This window comes from Brachyistius frenatus, unplaced genomic scaffold (genome assembly GCF_029030835.1).
Source record: "Brachyistius frenatus isolate BFR_SWC_R1_liver_20210118 unplaced genomic scaffold, ASM2903083v1 Contig_95, whole genome shotgun sequence".
NCBI classification, from domain to species: domain Eukaryota; kingdom Metazoa; phylum Chordata; class Actinopteri; family Embiotocidae; genus Brachyistius; species Brachyistius frenatus.
This window is the reverse complement of record NW_027210694.1, coordinates 166,566-187,481: the sequence shown is the minus strand read 5'-3', so window position 1 is coordinate 187,481 and position 20,916 is coordinate 166,566. Positions and strand designations below refer to the sequence as shown.

Below are 20,916 nucleotides of genomic sequence, written 5' to 3'. Positions count from 1 at the left end.
GCAAACGCTCGCATTCAGTAATATTTATGGTTTCTGGAAAAAGCTGAAGTCATGAATCTCGGTCGTGGTTTCAGGAAGTGAGGCAAAACAAAAACAAAAAACGATCCTAGAAAAAATACCAACGTTACAGTAATTCATAAGTATTTTATTACACAAAGAAAAATTGCTATCACAAAGTTATCACGGAACATTTAGCAATAAATATGGAGTCCGTACACGACAGTAAGATGGGAGACTATGTCGGTTACTATAAAAAAAATAAAAAAAGAAGAAGAAGAAACCCAAAAAAAAGATCGGACGGGTGAACACACACACACACAGAAAAAAAAAAAAAAGGACAAACAGATGATTACGAATACGTCCTCCGAGACGTCGTCATCAGGCCGAGAGCGACGTGGTTGTTTTTTTCTTTCCCCGAGTGTGTTGTTGTTGTTTTTTTACTAAATGTTTTTAAGCTCGGTTCGTCTCCGCAGACGCGACTCAAAAAAAACAACAAAAAAAACAACAAAAAAGAAGTTTTCTGTGCTTTCTCGTCTCGTCGGGAATATAAATGAGTGTGAAGCAGAAAAAAAACAAAAAGAAGAAGAGCAGCAGTTTCTACTCCGTGTTACAATCTCATCCAATAAAAAGGCGTACACATGTTTAGGGGGGGCCCCTCCCCTCTCCTCCTCCCACCACCACCACCACCACCACCACCACCACCTCCCCCGGGGCTCCAAACAGGCCCGGCAGTGAGCGAAAGTGTCCTCATGTCCACTTTTTTTTTTTTTTTTTTTTTTTTTTTTTTTTTTGTCTCTCTCCACTACATTTCTTCTTCTTGCCTCTCTTTCGGGTCTCCGGCTGATTTATATATTTATTTATTTATTTAGGACGGGCCTCCGCCGCCCTGGGCGTCTTGGCTGGTGGAGCCCTCCGCCGCCGGGGCTGGAGAGGCCCCCGGGTCTCCTGCAACAACAACAACAACAACAACAACAACAACAACAAAATAAGTTTTTTTTTAAATTTTTTTAAACACCGGTAAAAAGTCTGTAAAAGACGGGTGTTTTATAATCGTGCACAAAAAAAAAAAAAAAAAGGAGAAGGCAGCACTGAAAATGAGGATCTTGAGGAAGGAACTACGACTTCCTGCGTTAAAACGCAGTGTCAGCGTGACATGAGATTATTTCCCCAGTTTAGCTGGTTTTTGATTTATGGAGGTCGAATCGGTTGGCGCGCCATGGGAAAGTTATTTTGTTTTTTAATTTGAAGAGGAAGTCGGCAACAATGCGACGCGCGCATGCACACACACACACACACACACACACACACACACACACACACACACACACACACACTGTCATATTAAGACGTCCCTGCTGTAAAGCGACTGATAGCGGCGGGGGGACGGACTGCGTGACTCATTTTTTTTTGCCCTCGGTTACCGTGACGACCCGAATCGGGAATCAGGAGGTCACGCGACAAGGTAAGAGGCGACAAATGCTCGCCATCAAAACGGAGGTCGCCGGGGTTTACGGCAGGCGGGTAAGTCGTAAAAACACCGTCGCTAGGCAACCGCGGACGACATCCGGAAGCCGCGGAGGTTGAGAAGCTGGCGAGCTACGACGACGCGCGGTTATGGAGACGAACTCCACGCGACAAAAGTTACAAACACATCGGCCGAGACATCCAACGAAACGCGAACTTCCGGGCGTTCCCGTACACGTCGGCAAAACCCCGTCAATAAAATTTGAGTTCGGACGGAATTGGTGAAATGAATTGTGGGTAAATGAAGACTTATTAAAATAGAAGATAGGGAAATTGGGAAAAGCAATAATTGGATTAAGTTTAATTTATGGTGTGAAATCAGCGCGAAGCGTGGTCCTGAAACACTTAAATAAAATACAGGAAGTATTTGGACGAAAAGTTTCAACGTCGGAAACAAAAAAAACAACAAAAAAAAGGGAGTGAAGAGCAAAAAAGGGGACGTCGTAAAAAAAAGTATGAATGCGAATAAAATGTCAATAAAGGACATTTTAAAAGAAAACCAACGTGGCCGACGCCGGCGCTCCACCCACCTGCAGCCTTCAGGTCCATCTCCGCCAGGTCTTTGGTGAGTTCGCTGGTGCTGGCCGCCCCCGCCCCCGCCCCCGCCTCCTCCCCGCCGATGTCGGGCACGGCGTTCCTGCGGCCGGTGCGATCGCAGTTGATGAAGTCCGAGTACGACGTCTCCACGTCCATCATCTGTCCATGACCAGCGCTCTCATTACACCTGCCGGAGAGGGGAAGAACGAGGATGAGGAAGAGGAGGAGGAGGAGGAGGAGGGTGAGGAGGAGGAGGAGGGTGAGGAGGAGGAGGAGGAGGGTGTCAAAGCGTCTGCGGAGGTGTTTTCTTCTTCTTTTTTTTTAATGCGAAGCAGCTCATAAATCAACTCGGCCGTCTTCCTCTCGGTGGTCGTGGGAGGACGCTTTTTTTGTTTTTTTCTTTCTTCCCAACTGAATGTCTTCTTCAGCAGAATCAACAGGACGCACGGACAAAAAACAAAGACGCTGGTTAATAAGACGGAGCGGAGAGACGAGTCCACGACCGGCAGAGACAGAAGCAATAAAATTAATTTTAAAAAAAAGAAGAGAGAGAATTAACGTGTTGGTAATTGTCATCTCTATTTCTGTACAGCGACGCCGACATCTGTGCTAATTGGTCGTCCTGATTACATCAGGACAAAAAAAAAAAAAAAAAAAAAAGAAAGGAAGGAAGTGTGGCTCTCACTGTCATCCACTTTGTCGGTCCTGTCGGTTCTTGCACAGCAAAAGGAGGAGGAGGAGGAGGAGGAGGAGGAGGGCTGATCAATATGGAAAGCCGGAGTGATAGAACTTGAAACCATTCATGAGGGAGAAGAAGAAGAAGAAGAAGAAGAAGGGGCGGAGCCACAAGGAGCCCCGGCAAGAAAAAAAATAAATAAATAAAAGAAAGAAAAATCGAGCTCCCATTAGGTATTCATTCCTCTTCTGTTTCCCGTTTCCTCGGTCCATATTTAACTAGGTCACCGATCCTGCCAACCACTAAAGCACTATAGAGGAGTGTTTTTTTTTTTCCTGGGAGAGGAGGGGGAAAAAAAAGAACAAAAAAACACCACTGCTCCAAAAAAAAATATATATATATATATATATATATAAAAAAAGAAGAACGAATGAAGTAGAAAAGAAAAAGGCAGAAAAACACTTTGTCGGACTGTAAAATTTCTCCTCCTGAAGGTTTTCACACAAGACGACTTCACGGTTAACTTCTCTGTCAGAAGCACGTCAACGTTTTAACCGCCGGCGAGCAGCCGTGAACCTTTGAAAGGAAAACTCGAGAGTCGGGAGGTCCGGGAGGAAACTGGTACGAGAACGAGAGAGGAATGATAATAATACAAAAACAAACAAAAAAAAAGAAAAAGGAGCTGGCAGCCTCGACACGCCGACCCGGAGCCGGTCTGTTCCCAAACTACTTTTTTCTTTTTTTGCACTCACATTCTTTTAGTGTCAAAAAAAAAAAAAGGGTCCCACAATTGTTTTTCTTTCCTCCGAGTGCCAAAAAGGAAGCAGCAGAGAGACCCGGGGCTGAATTATGAGGCCGCCGCCGAAGGGACTTAAGCTGCAGTACCGCCGAGTGCCAGTAGAGGTCTCCGGCTCCACAGACTCCCCATTCAACTTCGCTCATGAAATTCTAAATCAATAAAGTTTCTTCCGTCAGTTATCTCGTGTGTTGTTAGCTAACTCCTTCCTTATTAGTTTTCTGGAGGTGCATCTGAAAATAATCACGTCATTAATTGGAAAATAAGCTTAAAAAAAAAGATCTGTTTTTGGGGGGCGTGTCTGTTTGATTGACAGGCCTGTGGTGCAGTCAGGTTACAGCTATCGCTGGGCGGGACGTAGTATCGCCGGGTTTCCCATCAGATCCAGTCAGATCCCCCGCTCCCTCCTCCCCCTCCGTCTCGCCCAAATATGGTCACTTCCTGCTCCAAACCGCTCCGAACTAGCAAAGATGGCGCCGGACGAATTCCAAACTCGAGACCAAGAATTTACTAAATTGTTGGCTGCATTCGTCATTTCAAAATAATATTGACATATAATCGTTGATTATTGCTGCATTTTTTTTTTTTTTTTTTTTTTTAGCCACTTAAGGATAAGTGAGCGCCGACTTTCACTCGATCCGACGAGAAACCCCGAGGACGCTAAGCCCCGCCCACCGAGGCCTGTCAATCAAACGGACACGCCCCCTAAAAACAGGCTTCTGGAGGCCAAATATCTCATTTGTGACGCAATTAGTGTCAGATTCTTCGCCAGTAAACGAATACGGAACGACTCGCACGTTTGGCTCGTAGCCTCACGATGACATCGCAAACTGTTGTTTTATAAACTTTTTTTTATATATATATATATATATATATATATATAGTTTACAGGGATTAAACAAGAGAAGTTTCACGAGGAGCAGATTTTGTTACGAAGGCAAACGAGCCGTGCGACAACAAAGAGCATCGACGTTCTCCAAACAAAAATACAATTAACGTGTTTAAACGCGTTAAATTGAGGCTCCCGCTGTATAAAAATCGGCGTAAAGATATAGATATATGAAGCGTATCGGCGGAGAGATTTTAGAGATCGAAGGAACAAACAAACGAAGCTCTTTGTTTGTCTTCCTCTTCTCCACTTTCTCACGCCGACTCCCGTCTAATTGCCATTTGTTTGTTTAATTAGTCGGCTCGCCTGCAACCCGAGGATGGAAATCCTACCCGGAGATCATTAACAGGTTTCCATGGAGGGATGATGATGATGATGATGTTGTTGTTGTTGTTCTGCTCTTCGGTTCTACGCTCCTCTTTCGTTCTCCGTCTGGTCTCAGCTGCTTAATGAAATAAAAAAAACAACTGATTTTGCGTCCTCGGAGCTCACCGCGGTGATGAACTTGTTTTTGTAGCGCCGGCTCGAATGACTGAAGAAGAGGAAGCTGCTGTTGTTGTTGTTGTTGTTGTTGTTGTTGTTGTTGTTGTTCACCCGCTGTGATTTGTATAATGCAAAATCGGGACGTGAAGGTCGCTTGTGTAGACAAATCAAATGAAGCGCCTTGTTTCTGATGACTTTGGTGTCCAAACATGACTGTGAATAAAAATAAATAAATAAATAACAAATGAAATCTAAATTACTTAAAGAATCTTTCTCTGTATTTTGTTCTGTAAAACAAATTAAGAAAAGAAATCTACGCAGATACCGGTATATTTCTGATAGATCAGTCTGGTTGTATTTTCAATAATAATAATAATAATGACGACGGTTAAAGTGATGACTTTTTAAACTGCTTTTATTTTGTCGGACCAACGGTCCAAAACTAAAACTGCGATTTAAAAAAAAAAAAAAAATTTTATGGATTTCGAGAAAAAAAATACTGTTTTGATAATCAGAACTATTCAGCGATTACTTGACTATTTTGTGTTTTTCTGAAATGTTCTTTTCGTGCATTGTTGTTGTTTTGACCCTCATGGCCACCGTAGCTGTAGCACCACCATCTGGTGGGAGCAACACATTACAACTAGGCGCCAATCCAACAGTGGAAATAAGGAAGGGTGGACTATTTGATTATTATTTTATTTATTTATTTTTTCATTTTAATGACTATTAGAATATTCTTAAATCATGACAACGTCCTTATAAGGTTCAGTTTTAAGGATCGCGGAGGCTCAAATCTCAGAAATGGAAAATAACGTCCATAACTATGTTCTAATTAATGTAAAAAAAAAAAACGAACACTAAACTCACCACAATCCAGAAATTATGACTTAAAAGTTCGCGTCCCATTTACATGGAAAAAAAAAAAAAAGGCTCCTTTTATCTGACAAAACAGCGTGTGTGTGTGTGTGTGTGTGTGTGTGTGTGTGTGTGTGTGTGTGTGTGTGTGTGTGTGTGTGCGCGTGGGGGGGAAACTCGACACAGCTGCAGCTGGAAACACGACCACAAGACAAATGTCACAGGTGTGTATTTTCACCCGGGACAATAACGAACCGAATCCTCAGGAGGGAAACAAAAAAAAGCAAACACACACACACACACACACACACAAAAAGGATCGGCTGGAGAGCTTGAACTCAGATCGGCCTCTTTTCTTTCTTCCCTTCGACTTCCTGCTCCGCGTCACTTCAGGAAAAAAATAATAATAATAAAAAAAAAAAAAAAACACGAGCGACGATATCGGACACCGAAGGCTCTTTGTGGCGAGCCGTCTCCTTCACAACCCGTCGGACCACCCGTTGGACCACACTGGGCGAGAGGTGACGTGTAACCGGAGAGTGTTGGTTTTTTTTTTTTGGTTTTTTTTTTCAACGTGGAGATATTAGCAACAAAAGCCCTTTATAGAGACCAGCGACAGGAACATGAGTCAGCAGAGCTTCCTTACAACCATTAAGGGGACGAGAGGAGCGCCGCCGAGCCTTTTAAAACCCGATTTGTGTGTAATAAACTCGCGTTATGTGCAAATAACCCGCACAAAAGACCGGCTTCCTGGACCGTCTCCGTGTCCATTAGGGGGGTGCGCCCGCCCGGACCGCTTCCAGGCTGTCGAGTCATTTCGCGGGCAATTATTGACGAGGCAAGAAAAATAAATAAATAAATCCCCACGTGAAATGAAGGTCGTCTGCTGGTCAGATTTTCCACTGAAGTTTATTAGTTTGGTCAATAAAACGCTGAGAATGAATAATATGTGTTTTTCTATGTGAGGGTTTGACTCTTTTAATGTCAGACGTGAACAGGAGGCTTTTTTTTTAAATTTTTCTTCCACTAAAACTTCCAGAAAAAAGACGATTAATCTGTGAATCAATTCCACAAATTGATGATAAAAAAAAAAAAGTAAGATCTGAAACGGTCCTAAAACAATAAAAAGATTTAGTTTCCAGGGATGTAAAGCAGAAAATAAAAGCCAAACAAGAAAAGCTGTGTTTGGTTATTTTTGCTTGAAAATATGGTGAATTATTTTCCAATGAGTTAAATCAGTTAAAAAGGGCTTTTTAGCTCTAATTAAAAAAACAAAATACAAAACACGCCTTCCTGAAACGAAAGAATACGACAACCTCCAATGCAGCTTAAAGCTCTTGTGGTCTAAATAGATGAAGTCAACAACAACAACAACAACAACAACAACAAGCTGCGTGTCTTACCAAAGTACTGAAAAAGCGCCTCGGACGTGTTCGCCCGGATCCGTTCGGCCCTTCGGTGCCGAGTGTGTCGCGCCTCGGGGTCCGTTCGCCCTCCCACCACCCCCCCACCACCACCACCACCCAACACCCCCCACCCTGCCACCCCACCCGTCCGACGCGGTCTGTTCACATGATGTCAGCAGCTGCTCGGCTGAAACCACTTCAAGGCACGAGGGAGCCGCACTTCCTCGTCGGCATTGTTTTTCCTTCCCCTGGTTCTTCCTCTCATAAATAAATAAATAATAATTTTAAAAAAAAGCCGGTCGTCCCCTGTCCAGTTGTGGTGCATACCACCCCATCGACCCCCCCTCCCCCCGTATCCTTCCTCCTCTTATGGGACCTATAAAAGCCGGGTGTGAAGATCTAATTTCCCCCCGGTGAAGTGAATATTGCAGCTTTATTTGTTGTTTTTTTTACACTGTACACATTTTACACTGTTAAAAGTTTTCCCTGCGGTAGAGACCAGCAAATCTCTGCAACTTCGAAAGAGTTGTTTGTTTTTTTTTTAACGACCTCTTGTGACACGTTGAAGTCAGTAACTGTGTTCAGTTAGACATTCGTACGTATTTAATTGTTTGTATGGTCATTAAAAAGGGCCAAAAAAAATTAAAATAACATGTTAAATAGGAAAGACCGATCAAATTATTATTTTTTTAAATTTAAGAAATGTGAGGTCACCAACAGGTCACATGACCAAAGTTAATGTTACGGCACGACCGCGGCATTGTGGGTAAAATGTAATTTAATTTGTTCATATTAATGTGTGTATTGTTGTTGACGTGCGTTTACCTCGACTACGTGTTGCAGTTTGACTGATTTATCGCTTTTTTTTTTATTTCTTATTTTGTTACGCTAACACGTGTGAGCCGAGGTGACCAAAGAGAGACGCGCCAATAAAAATCATGAAAAAGACTTCGGTGTGATGCGTGGCCGTTATTTGTCAGACCCCTGCAGGAAATCGTAGCGATCGCAATAATCAACGCAAAATCAAGCGAGCAATTTCTTTAAATTCCCACGTCGTCAGCAGAAGCTGTGCTGAACGTATTAACGGCATAAAGTAAAGTCTTTTCAAATAAAAACTTGCTTGCGGGGTTTGCGGAAAATGTGACCTTCACAATAAAATGTTCTAATTTACTTATTATTAATGGAAGTAATTATGTTATTGTATGCTAAAATAATTTTATACCCGCAAGTTGTAAGAGACTGCACGTTGTTTCTGTGCATACAGTCGGCCTGTGTGTCGAGTTAACGTTAATTAAAAAGCACCTGAAGCTCTTATTTTGAAGGCTGACGTAGTCGTTGTTTCTATATTACAGTCACAGACTGTCTGCCCCCCCAAAAACTGTGGAGAGTATCAGTACGTAACTACGGATGTTTTTATTTTATTTCAATCTGAATATTTTCATTCTGAACTTGCAATTTTTTTTCAAATTCCAGCACAAAAAACCCCCCCAAAAAACGCACTTAAAACTGGGCGAATTACATCGCAATTTTTTTCTGTACAGCCACCGCAGAAAGGAATATATTTTTTTTTTAATCACAATTTTTTTTTTTTTTTTAAATAGTGAGATCCTGGAGGGACCGTTTTAAAGTTTCAGACTTCCTACCGAGTCACAATTTCCCATCTTCTCTGTCAGACATGCAGACTTATCGCCGATAGCAACTGGACACTCGATGCAATTTTTCCATCTCTGGCGATACGGAGACCGACCACCGCCACTCTCGCGTAATTGCCGTCCTAAACGAGCGTGCCGATCTCCGACGCCCCCGAAGGCATCACGAACAAACTGGGCGGCGAGAGACGAGAAGCCTGACCGGCGCTATCAGCGTCAGGCTGGAAAAAGCCTTTGAGTGAACTAATGAATAAAAGAAAAGGAGCCGGGGCGAGGCCAAAATAAAAAAAAATAAAAAATCAATCCGGCCCTGAGAGATGATCTGGGGAGGCCCAGAGAGGAAGAAGAGGAGGAGGAGGAGGAGGAGGAGCGTTGTGATTTCCCACTTAAAAAGTCGGAGCACTTTGCAGATCAATTCGTTGGAGAAAAACAGACGTATGAACGGCTTTGGTTCAAAATTTTATATCCACCATTAAAACAACAACAACAAAAGTACTCCCACACTGATTACTGCAAGAAATTCCCACATTTTCTAAATCTGGACGAAGAGGAAGAATTTTTGGCCATTTTCTTGCTCAGAAAATAAAAAGTGAAATGATTGATTTAATTATCATGTTAATTGCCAATTACTTTTCTGTCAATCAAAGAGTTACTTCCGCTATAATACAGCTGAATCGTCTGAAGACATTTGATTGGAAAACTGTTTATAGTACGAGGACAACCAATTAAAATATAACATTGTAGCTGCTATTTAGGTTTAAACTCAAATATATTAAATCATGTTATATATTATATTATATAAATGATATGAAAATAGAAAACTAGAAAAGAGACTAATGCTGGAAAATTTGATTAAATACTTTTACTTTGAAAATATGCTTCGCAGGACATCTGGCCGACGACATTGTCCTCCTTTATTTACCAAAATCGGATCCAAATGTTCGTTAGCTCTAAAAGCCGTTCTGTTTTTCGGTCTGGCTTTCCCTTGTTTTCATCCATCTGTGGCCACGTTGCGTGGGCACGTCTACTCGCGTATGTCCGTCGTGTGCGGGATTTTGATGATGTGATTAAATGCTTATGAGATTACGCTACAAAACCAATTCCCCCACGGAGATGAATAAAGTTCTTATTTCCTGCATCTAAAATTACACCGATGTTCTCTAAATGTCCACTGCACTGCTCGCATTTTTTTTTTTTTTTTTAACTAGAAAATCCAGTGTCCGTCCGTTCCCTCCCCCCCAACCACCGGCTTTTAATTTGAAAAGTCGCTGCGTTCAGCTGGAACTTTAAAGTTATAAACCTAATTTATGAGCACCCGTTTCTTTCCAGCTCAGTGTTGAGAGTCTCTGCGGTGTTTCTGTCCTCTGACCTCTGTGTGTCTCACTGTGGGCGGGGCTTAAACCTCTGCTGCACTCGTCCACTCGTGAATCGATCGAGTCGATGGCGTCGTTCCCCTCGGTCAAGTTAACGAATTATAAATAAAAAATTTTTTTTTAAAAATGATGAATTTGATCATCAAATATATCTCGGCGGCCCGGCCAAGAGGGTCCGTGCGTGGGAAACATGTTCGAACCTTCAGCCATCTACTCGTTTACAGCTTTTAGAAAGAAAAATAACGCTGTCGTCATGGCGACTTCAAATATATTCTAACAAAATGTTTTCTTTTGTCCAACCAACAGTCAAAAAAACTCAAAATATATTCCGTTTACCGTCACTGAAGACCAAGAACACAATAAATTATTCACATATAAGAAGTTGTTTTGTTTTTTGCCGATTTGTTTTAAAAGCTTCCTTTAATTACTAAAACAGCTGCAGTTTTTCTGTCAGCTGACAATCGACAGAATCGACTGTTTGGTCAAAAAAAAAAAAAATCGAAGGAAAGGGAAGGAAAGTACAAAACTAAGGACAGAGTATGTTGAGAAAATTAAAGAGTGTTGATGGCCTTCTAACAAAACAAAAACAAAAAAAAACCTCTGGATCTTTCTCTTCTTCCAGGCGGGGCCGAGATCCTCCTCTTCCTCCTCTTCCTCCTCCTCCTCCTCCTCGCCGCTGCAGGAACTTCAGGCTGCAGTGGCTCGGAGGGATTTAGGAGGTCAGAGATGCAGCGAAGTGCTCAAAGCAACATGATCCCCGCTGGTCAGAAAAGAAAATCGATGGCAAACTTTAAGGTTAAGTGTCTCGGTGAGGAAGGTCTTCTCCGCTTTGTTCTGCAGGCTGTTAAAACAACCGTCTCCCGCCTGCTGCAAGTGTCTGCACAGCTGATGCTGCAGACGGCAGCACAGAAACACACTCCAATCCACAGACTGTGTGTATGGAATAAAAAACAACAACACGCAAAAAAAATAAAATAAAAATGGATGCAGCCTAACGTGACGTCACCCTCCTGAAGTTCAGTCTGAGGTGTCCAACTGGGACGGCATCCCGCCTGTCACTCAAAGCAGCCCGCCCTTATTCATGCAGAGCTTTAAGCTTTAATGCAACTTAAACAGCGAGTTTGCAAAAAAAAAAATTAATAATTATAATTCACCTTCTGCACAGTTGATGTTAAATAAGCTGCAGGACGTAAACGTGTTTATACAATTTGGGGGTTTTAACGTACAAGAGGAGTGACTCGATTTTTAGGAGTCGGCCTCGAGTGGCCACCGGAGGAACTGCAGCTTATGGAAACATACAAATCCAACACGACACGACGCAAAGAGAAGCTACAACTATGACGCTGTCAGACTCATGATGGACAATAAAAACAACAACAACAACTATCAAAATCAATGCAGGAAAACCGGAGATTTTCTTCTTTCTTATTTCAACCATTCCTCTTTCAAAAGCTGCCGCCAACATTACCCACAAGGCAACTTGATACGAAATGTATCTGGATGGAGGGGCCGAAAAAAATTTAAAAAATGAAATTTATTTTACAGAAAATTAACATTCCGCATCGTAAATAAACGTAAACACGACTTTGAAGTGCCAGTCGTTTTGCACTTCTTTTTTTTTTTTTTTTTTTTTTTTTGCACAAGCTTGTTCGTGGGTCAAACTTGGCCCGCGGGCCCCCAAACTGGCCGGCTCTGACACACGACCGCTGCGGTCGATGCGTAACATCAGCGGAGTTCCCCCTTTAAAAAAAAAAAAAAAAAAAAAAAAAAAAAAAAAAGCTCAGTTACGTCACGGTACTACTCCCTGACTGGACGCAGCGCCTTCCTGAAATCACCGCCGGTTGCCCCGGACAACGCACGCGGGTGATGTCTGCAGCAGTGAAATAACAGAAAGCTGGAAAACAACGTGGTTTTTTTTTTTTTTTTCTTCCTCCGAATACGTCTAATTAAAGCAGACGATTCTCCTCTGTAGGAACCCAAAATGTCACACACACACACACACACACACACACACACACACACACACACACACACACACACACACACACACACACACACACACACACACACACACACACTTTGTTAATCCACTAAGTCGTCTCATCTATTGAACAGATGGCAGAATTAAACAACACGGAGGAGACGGACGACGCTTCATCTACGGACTCCGCTTCCCTCCTTTCGTCGGCTCGATCGATCGATACCGACGCCATCGTAACGTTACCGAACGTTCACACGGCGAGGAACGTCACACACACACACACACACACACACACACACACACACACACACACACACACACACACACACACACACACACACACACACACACAGTCCAGGATCAGGTGTCCATCTCTGGAGATATTAAATGTTCAACACTCTGTCCTGTGGGAGTGTGTGTGTGTGTGTGTGTGTGTGTGTGTGTGTGTGTGTGTGTGTGTGTGTGTGTGTGTGTGTGTGTGTGTGTGTGTGTGTGTGTGTGTGTGTGTGTGTGTGAGATTGATCAGCACTTCACAGGCTAGAAAGAGAAGAAGAAGCGGCGAAGCTGTCAAGGCCTCGAGCTGTAAAGGGAATCCCCCAGCTGCTCTCTGTGTGTGTGTGTGTGTGTGTGTGTGTGTGTGTGTGTGTGTGTGTGTGTGTGTGTGTGTGTGTGTGTGTGTGTGTGTGACTGGTTTTCATCAACCCTCCCAGTGATTCACAGCTGACTCAGGAGCAGGTGGTTCAACTCAACTGCAAAAATGAGACCGCGACAACAAAAACACACGAAGAATAAAAAACAACACATTCTCACGTCTCCCAACTTGCTCGTTTTAGCGTCTCGTCATTCGAGACTCTTCGCAGGCCGGCCGTCCTGTTACACAAACAAAATGTGTCAGAGGAAACGGATTTCATATCGGAGGCTGGATATCGTCTCTCGGGGGATAAAAGAGAGTAAAAGAGTCAAAATAAATCAGGACTGAAAATGGGACGTTTACGTATAAATGAACGAGTCCACACGATGCTATTAAATCCATTAATCTCTCCGTGTAGTCGTATTTTTACATCTGTTGTCATTTTCCAGCCGTCACCATCTTGTTTTGTTTTTTTGGAGCCAGACGTGACCATATTTGGACGAGTTGGGGAGGAGCTATGATTGACTGTAAATAAAAGATGGATGTAGCTTCTTGATCCGAAAAATGAAGCAAAGTGTCTTAAGCTGCAATGCCACCGAGTTCCACTAGAGGTCGGATCCAAGGAAGCCTCCATAGACTCCCATTCAACTTCTCTCATCAAATACAAAGTCGATAAAATGTCCCCATCAGTTATTTTGGTGTTGTTAGCTAAAGTCGCTTCTTCTTATTAGTTTTCTGGAGGTCCATCTGAAAATAATCCCGTCAATAATTAGATATTAGGCCTGAAAAGGCGGTATGTTTTTGGGGGGGCAGGTCTATTTGATTGACAGGCCTGTGGAGTCAGGTTTCCGCTGTTGGTGGGCGGGGCTTAGTGTCAAGATTCCTCACTTGGTCACTTCTGGCTCCAAAACGTCAAGATGGCGCCGGTCCAAATGTTGAACTCGAGGCAATTTACCGACCGATGAGTGACATCACAGTCGTTCGCCACTATGCCCCGCCCACTTATAACCTGAAGGCACCCCAGGCCCTGTCAATCAAACCATTTACAATAAACTATCTTTGGGCTTTAACGTTGTTATTAGTTATGATGTTTCTCTCTATTTGACATTTTATCAGCCACAGAATGAATCTATTCACCGAGAAAAGAATCTGCAGACGAACCAATGATGATAATTGTAGTTATTTTGCAGCATGAATCTCAACAGGCTTTCACAAAATAAAAAAATACATGTATTTCTTTATAAATTTACTGGCAGCGATTTGAATGAATATTGTTTATCCAAACAAACATCTTCAGGTTTTCAGCTCTTTAAATGTGGTCCGCTGTTTTATTTCTGAGACATTAAAGACAGCCGAAGATGAGACCTCGGAACAAATTCATAATTGGTATTTCATAATGACCTCATACACTGAATATTTTATGTCTGAATGCCAATAAAATCCTGAAAATGCTCATTTTGTAAATATTCAGACTTAAGAAGGTGCAGCTAATTCATATTTGGTATTTGCGCTTGAAAAATTGATTCAATCAATTAATTAAATATAGAAATAAAGCCGAAACAATTAGTAGATGAGTCGAATGAATTGGGGACAGTTTTGATGATCAATTATCGCAGATGTTTAATTCCCTGGTTTTTCTGCTTCTAGGGGATTTGCTGCTTTTTTTTCTCTAATGCAAATAATTAAAAGAAAATGGAATGTGTTTGATCATAATAAATATAATGGATGTATTGCTCGTGTTATTATCAGTTTTAAAGCAGACGTTTTAGATTTTTTTTGTTTGTTTGTTTGTCACAAAATTCAAGAAAAATTGAATTGGAGACATTTTAAGTTAAAGAATAATTTATGTCGACGGATGAATTGATGACTTGTTTTGGGCCGTGATTAGTCCTCGTCGGGTTTCGTTCCCCGAAGTCCTCGGGTCGTCGCCGGGCTCGCGTCCTATCTCTGAACCGCAGACGGTCGTCACGGCGACGTGTGGCTCTGGATAAACTGTCCGTTCTGTCTGCTCCGGTTCTACGGACGGCTTCTATTTACGTCCACACATTTAACGACACGAGACCTCGGCAGGAAGCAGGTGGTTTGTTTGCCCGTGTTGTTTATGGCCTGTATCGTTTTTTTCCCAGCCGCACACGCACACGCACACGCACACACACACACACACACACAGACATAAACACACACCAGCAGCTGAACGAGACCCTTGAGCTGACGAGGAGGAGGAGGACGAGGAGGAGGACGAAGCAAGGGCGAGCGGCGGGAGGTGTGTGGGGGGGTGATGGCGCTAAAGAAGGAGGCTGGGTGGGGTGATGAGGGGGGGGAGGCATAAACAAATGAGAAGATGAGGAAAGGATGGAGAGCAGATGAGGACGAGAGGGAAGGAAAAAAAAAAAAAAAGGAGGAGGATGACGAGGATGAGGAGGAAGAGCTGCAAGAGAAGGAATGCATGCGTGTTTATTGTGCTTTCTAAATAAAGCAGTGACATCACACACTACTTGTTTTTTTTGGAGGGGGAGGAGGGGAACTTGTAGACAAATTTACAACAGAAGATCTGAGTTTGCTTGACCTGCACCACCTGTTAAAGAGGGATTTACCCACAACTCCCTGCAACCCTCCCCCTCCTCCTCCTCTTCCTCCTCAGACATCAAGCATACTTCAACGAAGGCGGAAGACTTATTTTACTGAAGTAAAAGTCCTTTATTGTCACCGTGCAATAAAGATTCCAAAGAGAACATAAAAATAGTAAATAAATAAAAAATAAAAACGCTTATTACGAAACCAATTTCCGAATATATTTGTCTTCACTAACAATCACAATGCTGTTTAGGACGTTTATGTGGCCACAAACAAGTTTAATGAGACGATAAAGGAAAAAAAAATACTTCAACAAAAATTTTAAACGTCCCACAAAAGTTGAAGTTGAACTCGTTTAAAAACGCTATTGCTAGGCGACGGCAACGTGGACAGCGACTAGAAGCCACAGAGGCTAACGATTCAGCGAGCTAACAGGCGGGATAACGTAATGCAGGAAACGCGAAAGGCACCGAGGGAAAAAGAAGGAAGGTCAAACGTTTTCCTCGGACGTAGCCGATTATCCAAGTTACGAAGACGAACTCCACGCGACTTAAATTGCAAGATATTAGCTCAACATCCGACAACAAAGTGAAGAACTAAAAAAAGGTTGAACTTAAGAATCGACCGTATTTTCTAATAGTTATTGAATGTTTTGTACGTAAAGTCTTAATCTGAAATGCAACTACAAGCTCGAGAAGTCAGAGTTGAATAAAAAAAAAGGATTAAAAACAAATCCATGAATAAGTACGCGATGCTCCGTGTTGCACTATTTACTCATGATTAGAGCTTCGGGATGGGCCATTGAACTGTGACAGTTTATCCTGCGGTAATAATTAAATGCAGCTATTAACCTCCCATCCGATGAATTATCTTCTTACTTTGAAAAGTGGATCAAATAAAAAGCGGTGTCTAAAAGGACGAAGATCACGCCGGTTCCTTTTTATACCCTGCAGGGATATTTTTTTATTTTTTTTTGGTTTACAGTTCACTGATTTTAATTCACGACACAGAGCTTGAAAAAAAAAAGAAAAAAGGAGTTCATCTAAGATAATTCATTTTTTTTACACAGAGAGAGATTCTTATCAAATCATCTTTCACCTCTTTCATCTTTCAGTCAAAAAAAAAAGGTATCTTTCTTTTCTTTTTTTTTACAAAAATATATATATTTTTTTATATAATAAGGCTTGATTAAAAAAATAAATAAATAAATAAAAAAAAGATTTACGGTCTTATAAATGTAGGAGCTGCAGGTTGGTAGACTTTAACCAAAACGTTAAAAAAAATCTCTTGCTCCAGCTGGGCTTAAAATACATGTATTTAGATATGTGGTCAGTTTGTTTTTATAGTGATGGCTGTATATTCCAGCTGTGACCCGGTTTAACAAAACAACAACAACAAAAAAGGAACCGTCCCCAACTTGGGACATTTTTTTTTTGCCCACATATGGTCAAGAGACGTCGTTTCCATCCGAGTCTGAACGTATGACCGCCGGCGGCAGTGCCAAGAGACGCATCTGTGTTTTTTTTTGCGGTCGCTGAAGTATCGGCGTCCTGCTTCTGTTAGTCACAACTGGTTTGTCTTCACTCGCCTGCTTCTTTAAAACAAAACAAAAAATAAGCTGTTCTCTGCAGCGTCTCCTTCAAATATTCCACCAACAGATCTACCTCGACTTTGATATCGGTTCCTGAAGGACACAAAATCCACTTTAAAGAGAAAGAAAATGACGTGTTCAAATGATTTTCATGCACTTTAGAGGGGGAGAGCGTAACCCAGGTCTTTTTTTGTTCTTTTTTTTTTGTAGCTACAAGTGACAGACGCGACCATTTTTTGAGGCCTATTTTCAAATTAATGACGGGATTATTTTAATCTGGAAGAGGGAATTTTATCGAATGACATCGGGAAAACTTTAAAGCTTCAAGAAGATGTGTTTTTTTTTGGGGGGGGGGGGCGTGTCTGTTTGATTGTCTGTTTTGATTGACAGGCCTGTGGTGCAGTCAGGTTACCGCTATCGATGGGCGGGACGTAGTATCGTCAGGTATCCAATCAGATCCACCGCTCGCTCCCCCTACCCCCCCCCAGCTCGTCCAAATATGGTCACTTCCTGCTCCAACTTCGAATTTGTATGAAATAAATTGAATGGGAGTCTTTTTGGAGCCGACCTCTAGTGCCGCTCGGTGGTATTGCAGCTTAAGGCACTTCAGCATTAGCCTCATTTTTCAGACCCGCCGTCGCGACCGGACGCAATCTCAGAAGAAATCTAGGGAGGCGTTCGGACCGACTCTGAGAATAGATTTCTATATTTAGTCGCGTGCAACGTCCTTAATGCAGAAATGAGCCTCGAATGTGGCTGCTTCAGATTTAAGGTCAGTGGCTCTCCGTTTGAGAGGACATTAAAAACACACTGGGAGGGGGGCGGGGGGAGACTGGTTTAAGCAGGACGGGGATAAAGACAGAAGCTGTCTGGCAGGATCTGATGACCACTTATGGAAAAAAAAAAAAAAAGAAGTGCCGAGTGGGCTTTAAACGCGGGCGTACGGGGGGCCGGATGTGTCCAGAACGGCGTTTTTTGTATTGACGGGAGCAGATCCGACTCGTTGTTCACCCGAAGGGACGGAGGAGAGTTGTGAAGAGCGTCGGTCGCGCAGCGCTGCAGATAAAAACCGCACTGGCATGACCTGATTACTCACCGATCTAACCGAGCGCCGTGGCACAAGATTAGAAAGCTCACCGAGAAATACAATAAAATAAAAAACAGGGGGGGAGGGAGGGAGGGAGGGAGGCAAACGATGAAGCACGTTAATTGTTAAAAATGGTAAGTGGTTGCGCTGCTTCGGCAAACGGGAGTGAAATTCAGATGGATCTCTGCAGGGCTCTGAGTCCAAGGTCAGCAGGGCGTGTGTGTGTGTCTGTGTGTGTGTGTGTGTGTGTGTGTGTGTGTGTGTGTGTGTGTGTGTGTGTGTGTGTGTGTGTGTGTGTGTGTGTGTGTGTGTGTGTGTGTGTGTGTGTGTGTGTGTGTGTGTGTCTCTCGAGTAGTAAGGAGGGTTTTCTAGCGTCGCTGCTCTCTGGCTGCTCTCCAGACCCCCTTTTAGGCCATTTTGACAGAAAACAGACCATATTTGGTTTTGCTGGTACGAAGCAGAAGAAGAAAAACACACATGTGACAGGAGACTACGCGCACACGCACACACACGCACACACACACACACACACACACACACACACACACACACACACACACACACACACACTGCACAATTTCATCAGGTGGGTCGAACCCTCTGTGACATGTGGAAAATATAGGTGTTTTTAAGTGAGAATATTTTTCCTCTGGAGTGAAGCTGAATCACTATTTTCATTTTTCCGAGCAAAAAAAACAAATAAATAAAAATCACCAAATGTGATTTTTGTTTTAAGCTCCAAAATGTAAAAGATTTCCTGGATTTCTTTGTCTTACGTGACAGTAGGGAGAAAATCTAGCATCACAATCGAGTTCACAATGTCACCAGACAAAATGTAAATAATATGAATTATTGTATTTATTATTATGTTTTATTCCCCCACAGCTTTACACCCTGGTGTTGTATGTTTATAAGACAACACAGGTGACAGTTCCTCCCTGAAATCAGTGCAAATCAGACGCTCACAGTTTTGTTTGTTAAGCTTGTCCTTGTCGAGACACCCCCCTTCCTCCCTTTTTCTTTATTTTTTTATTCTGGTTTCCGATGCTATCCCCCCCCCCCCACCTCCCCAGCTTCATCAGAAAAAATGTCGAGGCTCTGCGTAGCCGATAAACAAAACCAAAAAAAAACCCAAAAACAGCACCACAGGCTCCGGCAGGAAGCCAGTGTTTATTTTCACCAGTGCTCGTGCCCAGTGAGGCTGGCACTTGCCCAGCAACACTCATGCAAAGCAAGGGGAGTGTGTGTGTGTGTGTGTGTGTGCGTGCGTGTGTGTGTGTGTGGGGGGGGGTCCTAGGCTGCCTGCACCCCCTCCCTCTCCCCCTCCCTTCGCCCCACCACCCCTCAACCAGCCTCCATCCAAACCTCTTTCTTTTTTCAAACAAGATGCACCATCAGGGCTGCTGCTGCTTCACTCAGCTGCCATGATGCTTTTACAGTCAGGAGAGAAGAAGTTGATTTGTGTGTGTGTGTGTGTGTGTGCGTGTGCGTGCGTGTGCGTGTGCGTGTGCGTGTTTGACAGAGGAGGGAGGAGAAAGAAAGAAAAAAAAAAAAAGCACAGTTGATGATGAGATGATGAGATGAGAGGCTTTCAAAAGCATCATTAGCTGCACTGAATGCAGCAGTGTAACGTGTGGGAGGGACGTTGCACGGCAAGCCCTCCAAACTGTGCACGCGCGCGCGCGCGCGCGCACACACACACACACACTAACAATGCACGCAGAATAATGGACACACTTCAATTGTCTCGAGGAATAAAAAAAAAAAAAGAGGAAGAGAAATGTGAATAGCATTAACATTCATGCAGGTTGACCCCGGAGGAGACGCAGGCGGAATATATGTGTGTGTGTGTGTGTGTGCGTGCGTGCGTGCGTGCGTGAAGAAAGATGTATTGTCTCGTTGGTCGCGCGTCCGGCTGGAAAAATGACTCGCTTGAAATCATGGAGAAAGCCGCTCGTGACTCTGCGGCCGCACGAGCTGCTCCCACCAACGTTTTTTTTATTTATTTATTTATTTGTGTTTTTTTATTATTATTATTTTTTTTAATGCGCGTGCAAATAGCTGCGTTCAAATCCAACAGACAAGAGGTAAGAGCACTCACCTCGGTCGCGTCGCCTCCTGCTATCCACTTATTACAATGGAAATTGAACACCGTGGATCTCCGGTTAAGTTTCCTGGCAGTCGGACAAAAAAAACGCAGCGCGCCGAACCGAGCCGAAGCTGAAGCTCGTGCGCGTTAAGGAAATAATAATAATAATAATAATTCAAAAAAAACAAAAACACCGGAGACGGAGAAGAGTCCTTAAAGCCTGAACGGTGGTGGTGTTTTTTTGTCTTTTTCTTTCTCCGTCTCCTTCTCTCAGGGTACCGACGGCAAACAACGAGCACACACACGTACAAAAAAAAAAAAAAAAAAAAAAAAAAAAAAGCTTGTGTCTTCAAACAGCTGTTTTTCCAAAATGGAGTTAGTCGTGTCTGAGCCAATCGGAGCGCAGCAGCGGAGGCTCCCCGCTCCTCCTGTGGGCTGGAGCCGAAACCACGCACGGGTCCACGGGGTGGGTTTTTTATTTTTTATATTTTTTTTTTAAAGGATGAGTCTTTGTTAGCTTTTCATGTCACTGCAGCTTTATTTAGCTGCACATCAAAAACCAGCAGACACTTCATAAGAGGAGATTTCCACGCGCAGGGGAAACTCCCGCAGGGTTTGTTTGTTCAAACTGTTGAATCCATAACGAAGGAAATATTCTGCCAGTTTATTATGCACACCTGGTTGATGCAGCCCAATTTTCATCAAATGTTTTAATATTCTTTTTGTTGTTGTTGTTGTTGATAAGGCGTTGATTTATTCACTGCACATGGTT

General features: G+C 43.0%; 1 protein-coding gene across 4 annotated transcripts; it reads right to left on the bottom strand.

Moving 5' to 3' along the window:
- Window positions 1–129: 129 nt before the first annotated feature.
- pkig (protein kinase (cAMP-dependent, catalytic) inhibitor gamma) lies at window positions 130–20,473 on the bottom strand. 4 transcript variants are annotated; one of them, XM_069710975.1, is made up of 4 exons: window positions 20,157–20,473; window positions 4,755–4,864; window positions 2,055–2,248; window positions 130–945 (listed from the first exon to the last, which is right to left on the bottom strand). In XM_069710975.1, the coding sequence occupies exons 2-4, from the start codon at window positions 4,763–4,765 to the stop codon at window positions 866–868; spliced, it is 285 nt and encodes a 94-aa protein (XP_069567076.1). In that variant the 5' UTR covers window positions 4,766–4,864; window positions 20,157–20,473; the 3' UTR covers window positions 130–865. The 4 variants fall into 4 exon arrangements, with proteins under 4 accessions (XP_069567076.1, XP_069567074.1, XP_069567077.1 ...); XM_069710973.1 differs by lacking the exon at window positions 20,157–20,473 and adding an exon at window positions 7,167–7,245; XM_069710976.1 differs by lacking the exon at window positions 4,755–4,864 and having other exon boundaries at window positions 20,157–20,470.
- Between the last annotated feature and the right edge of the window lie 443 nt (window positions 20,474–20,916).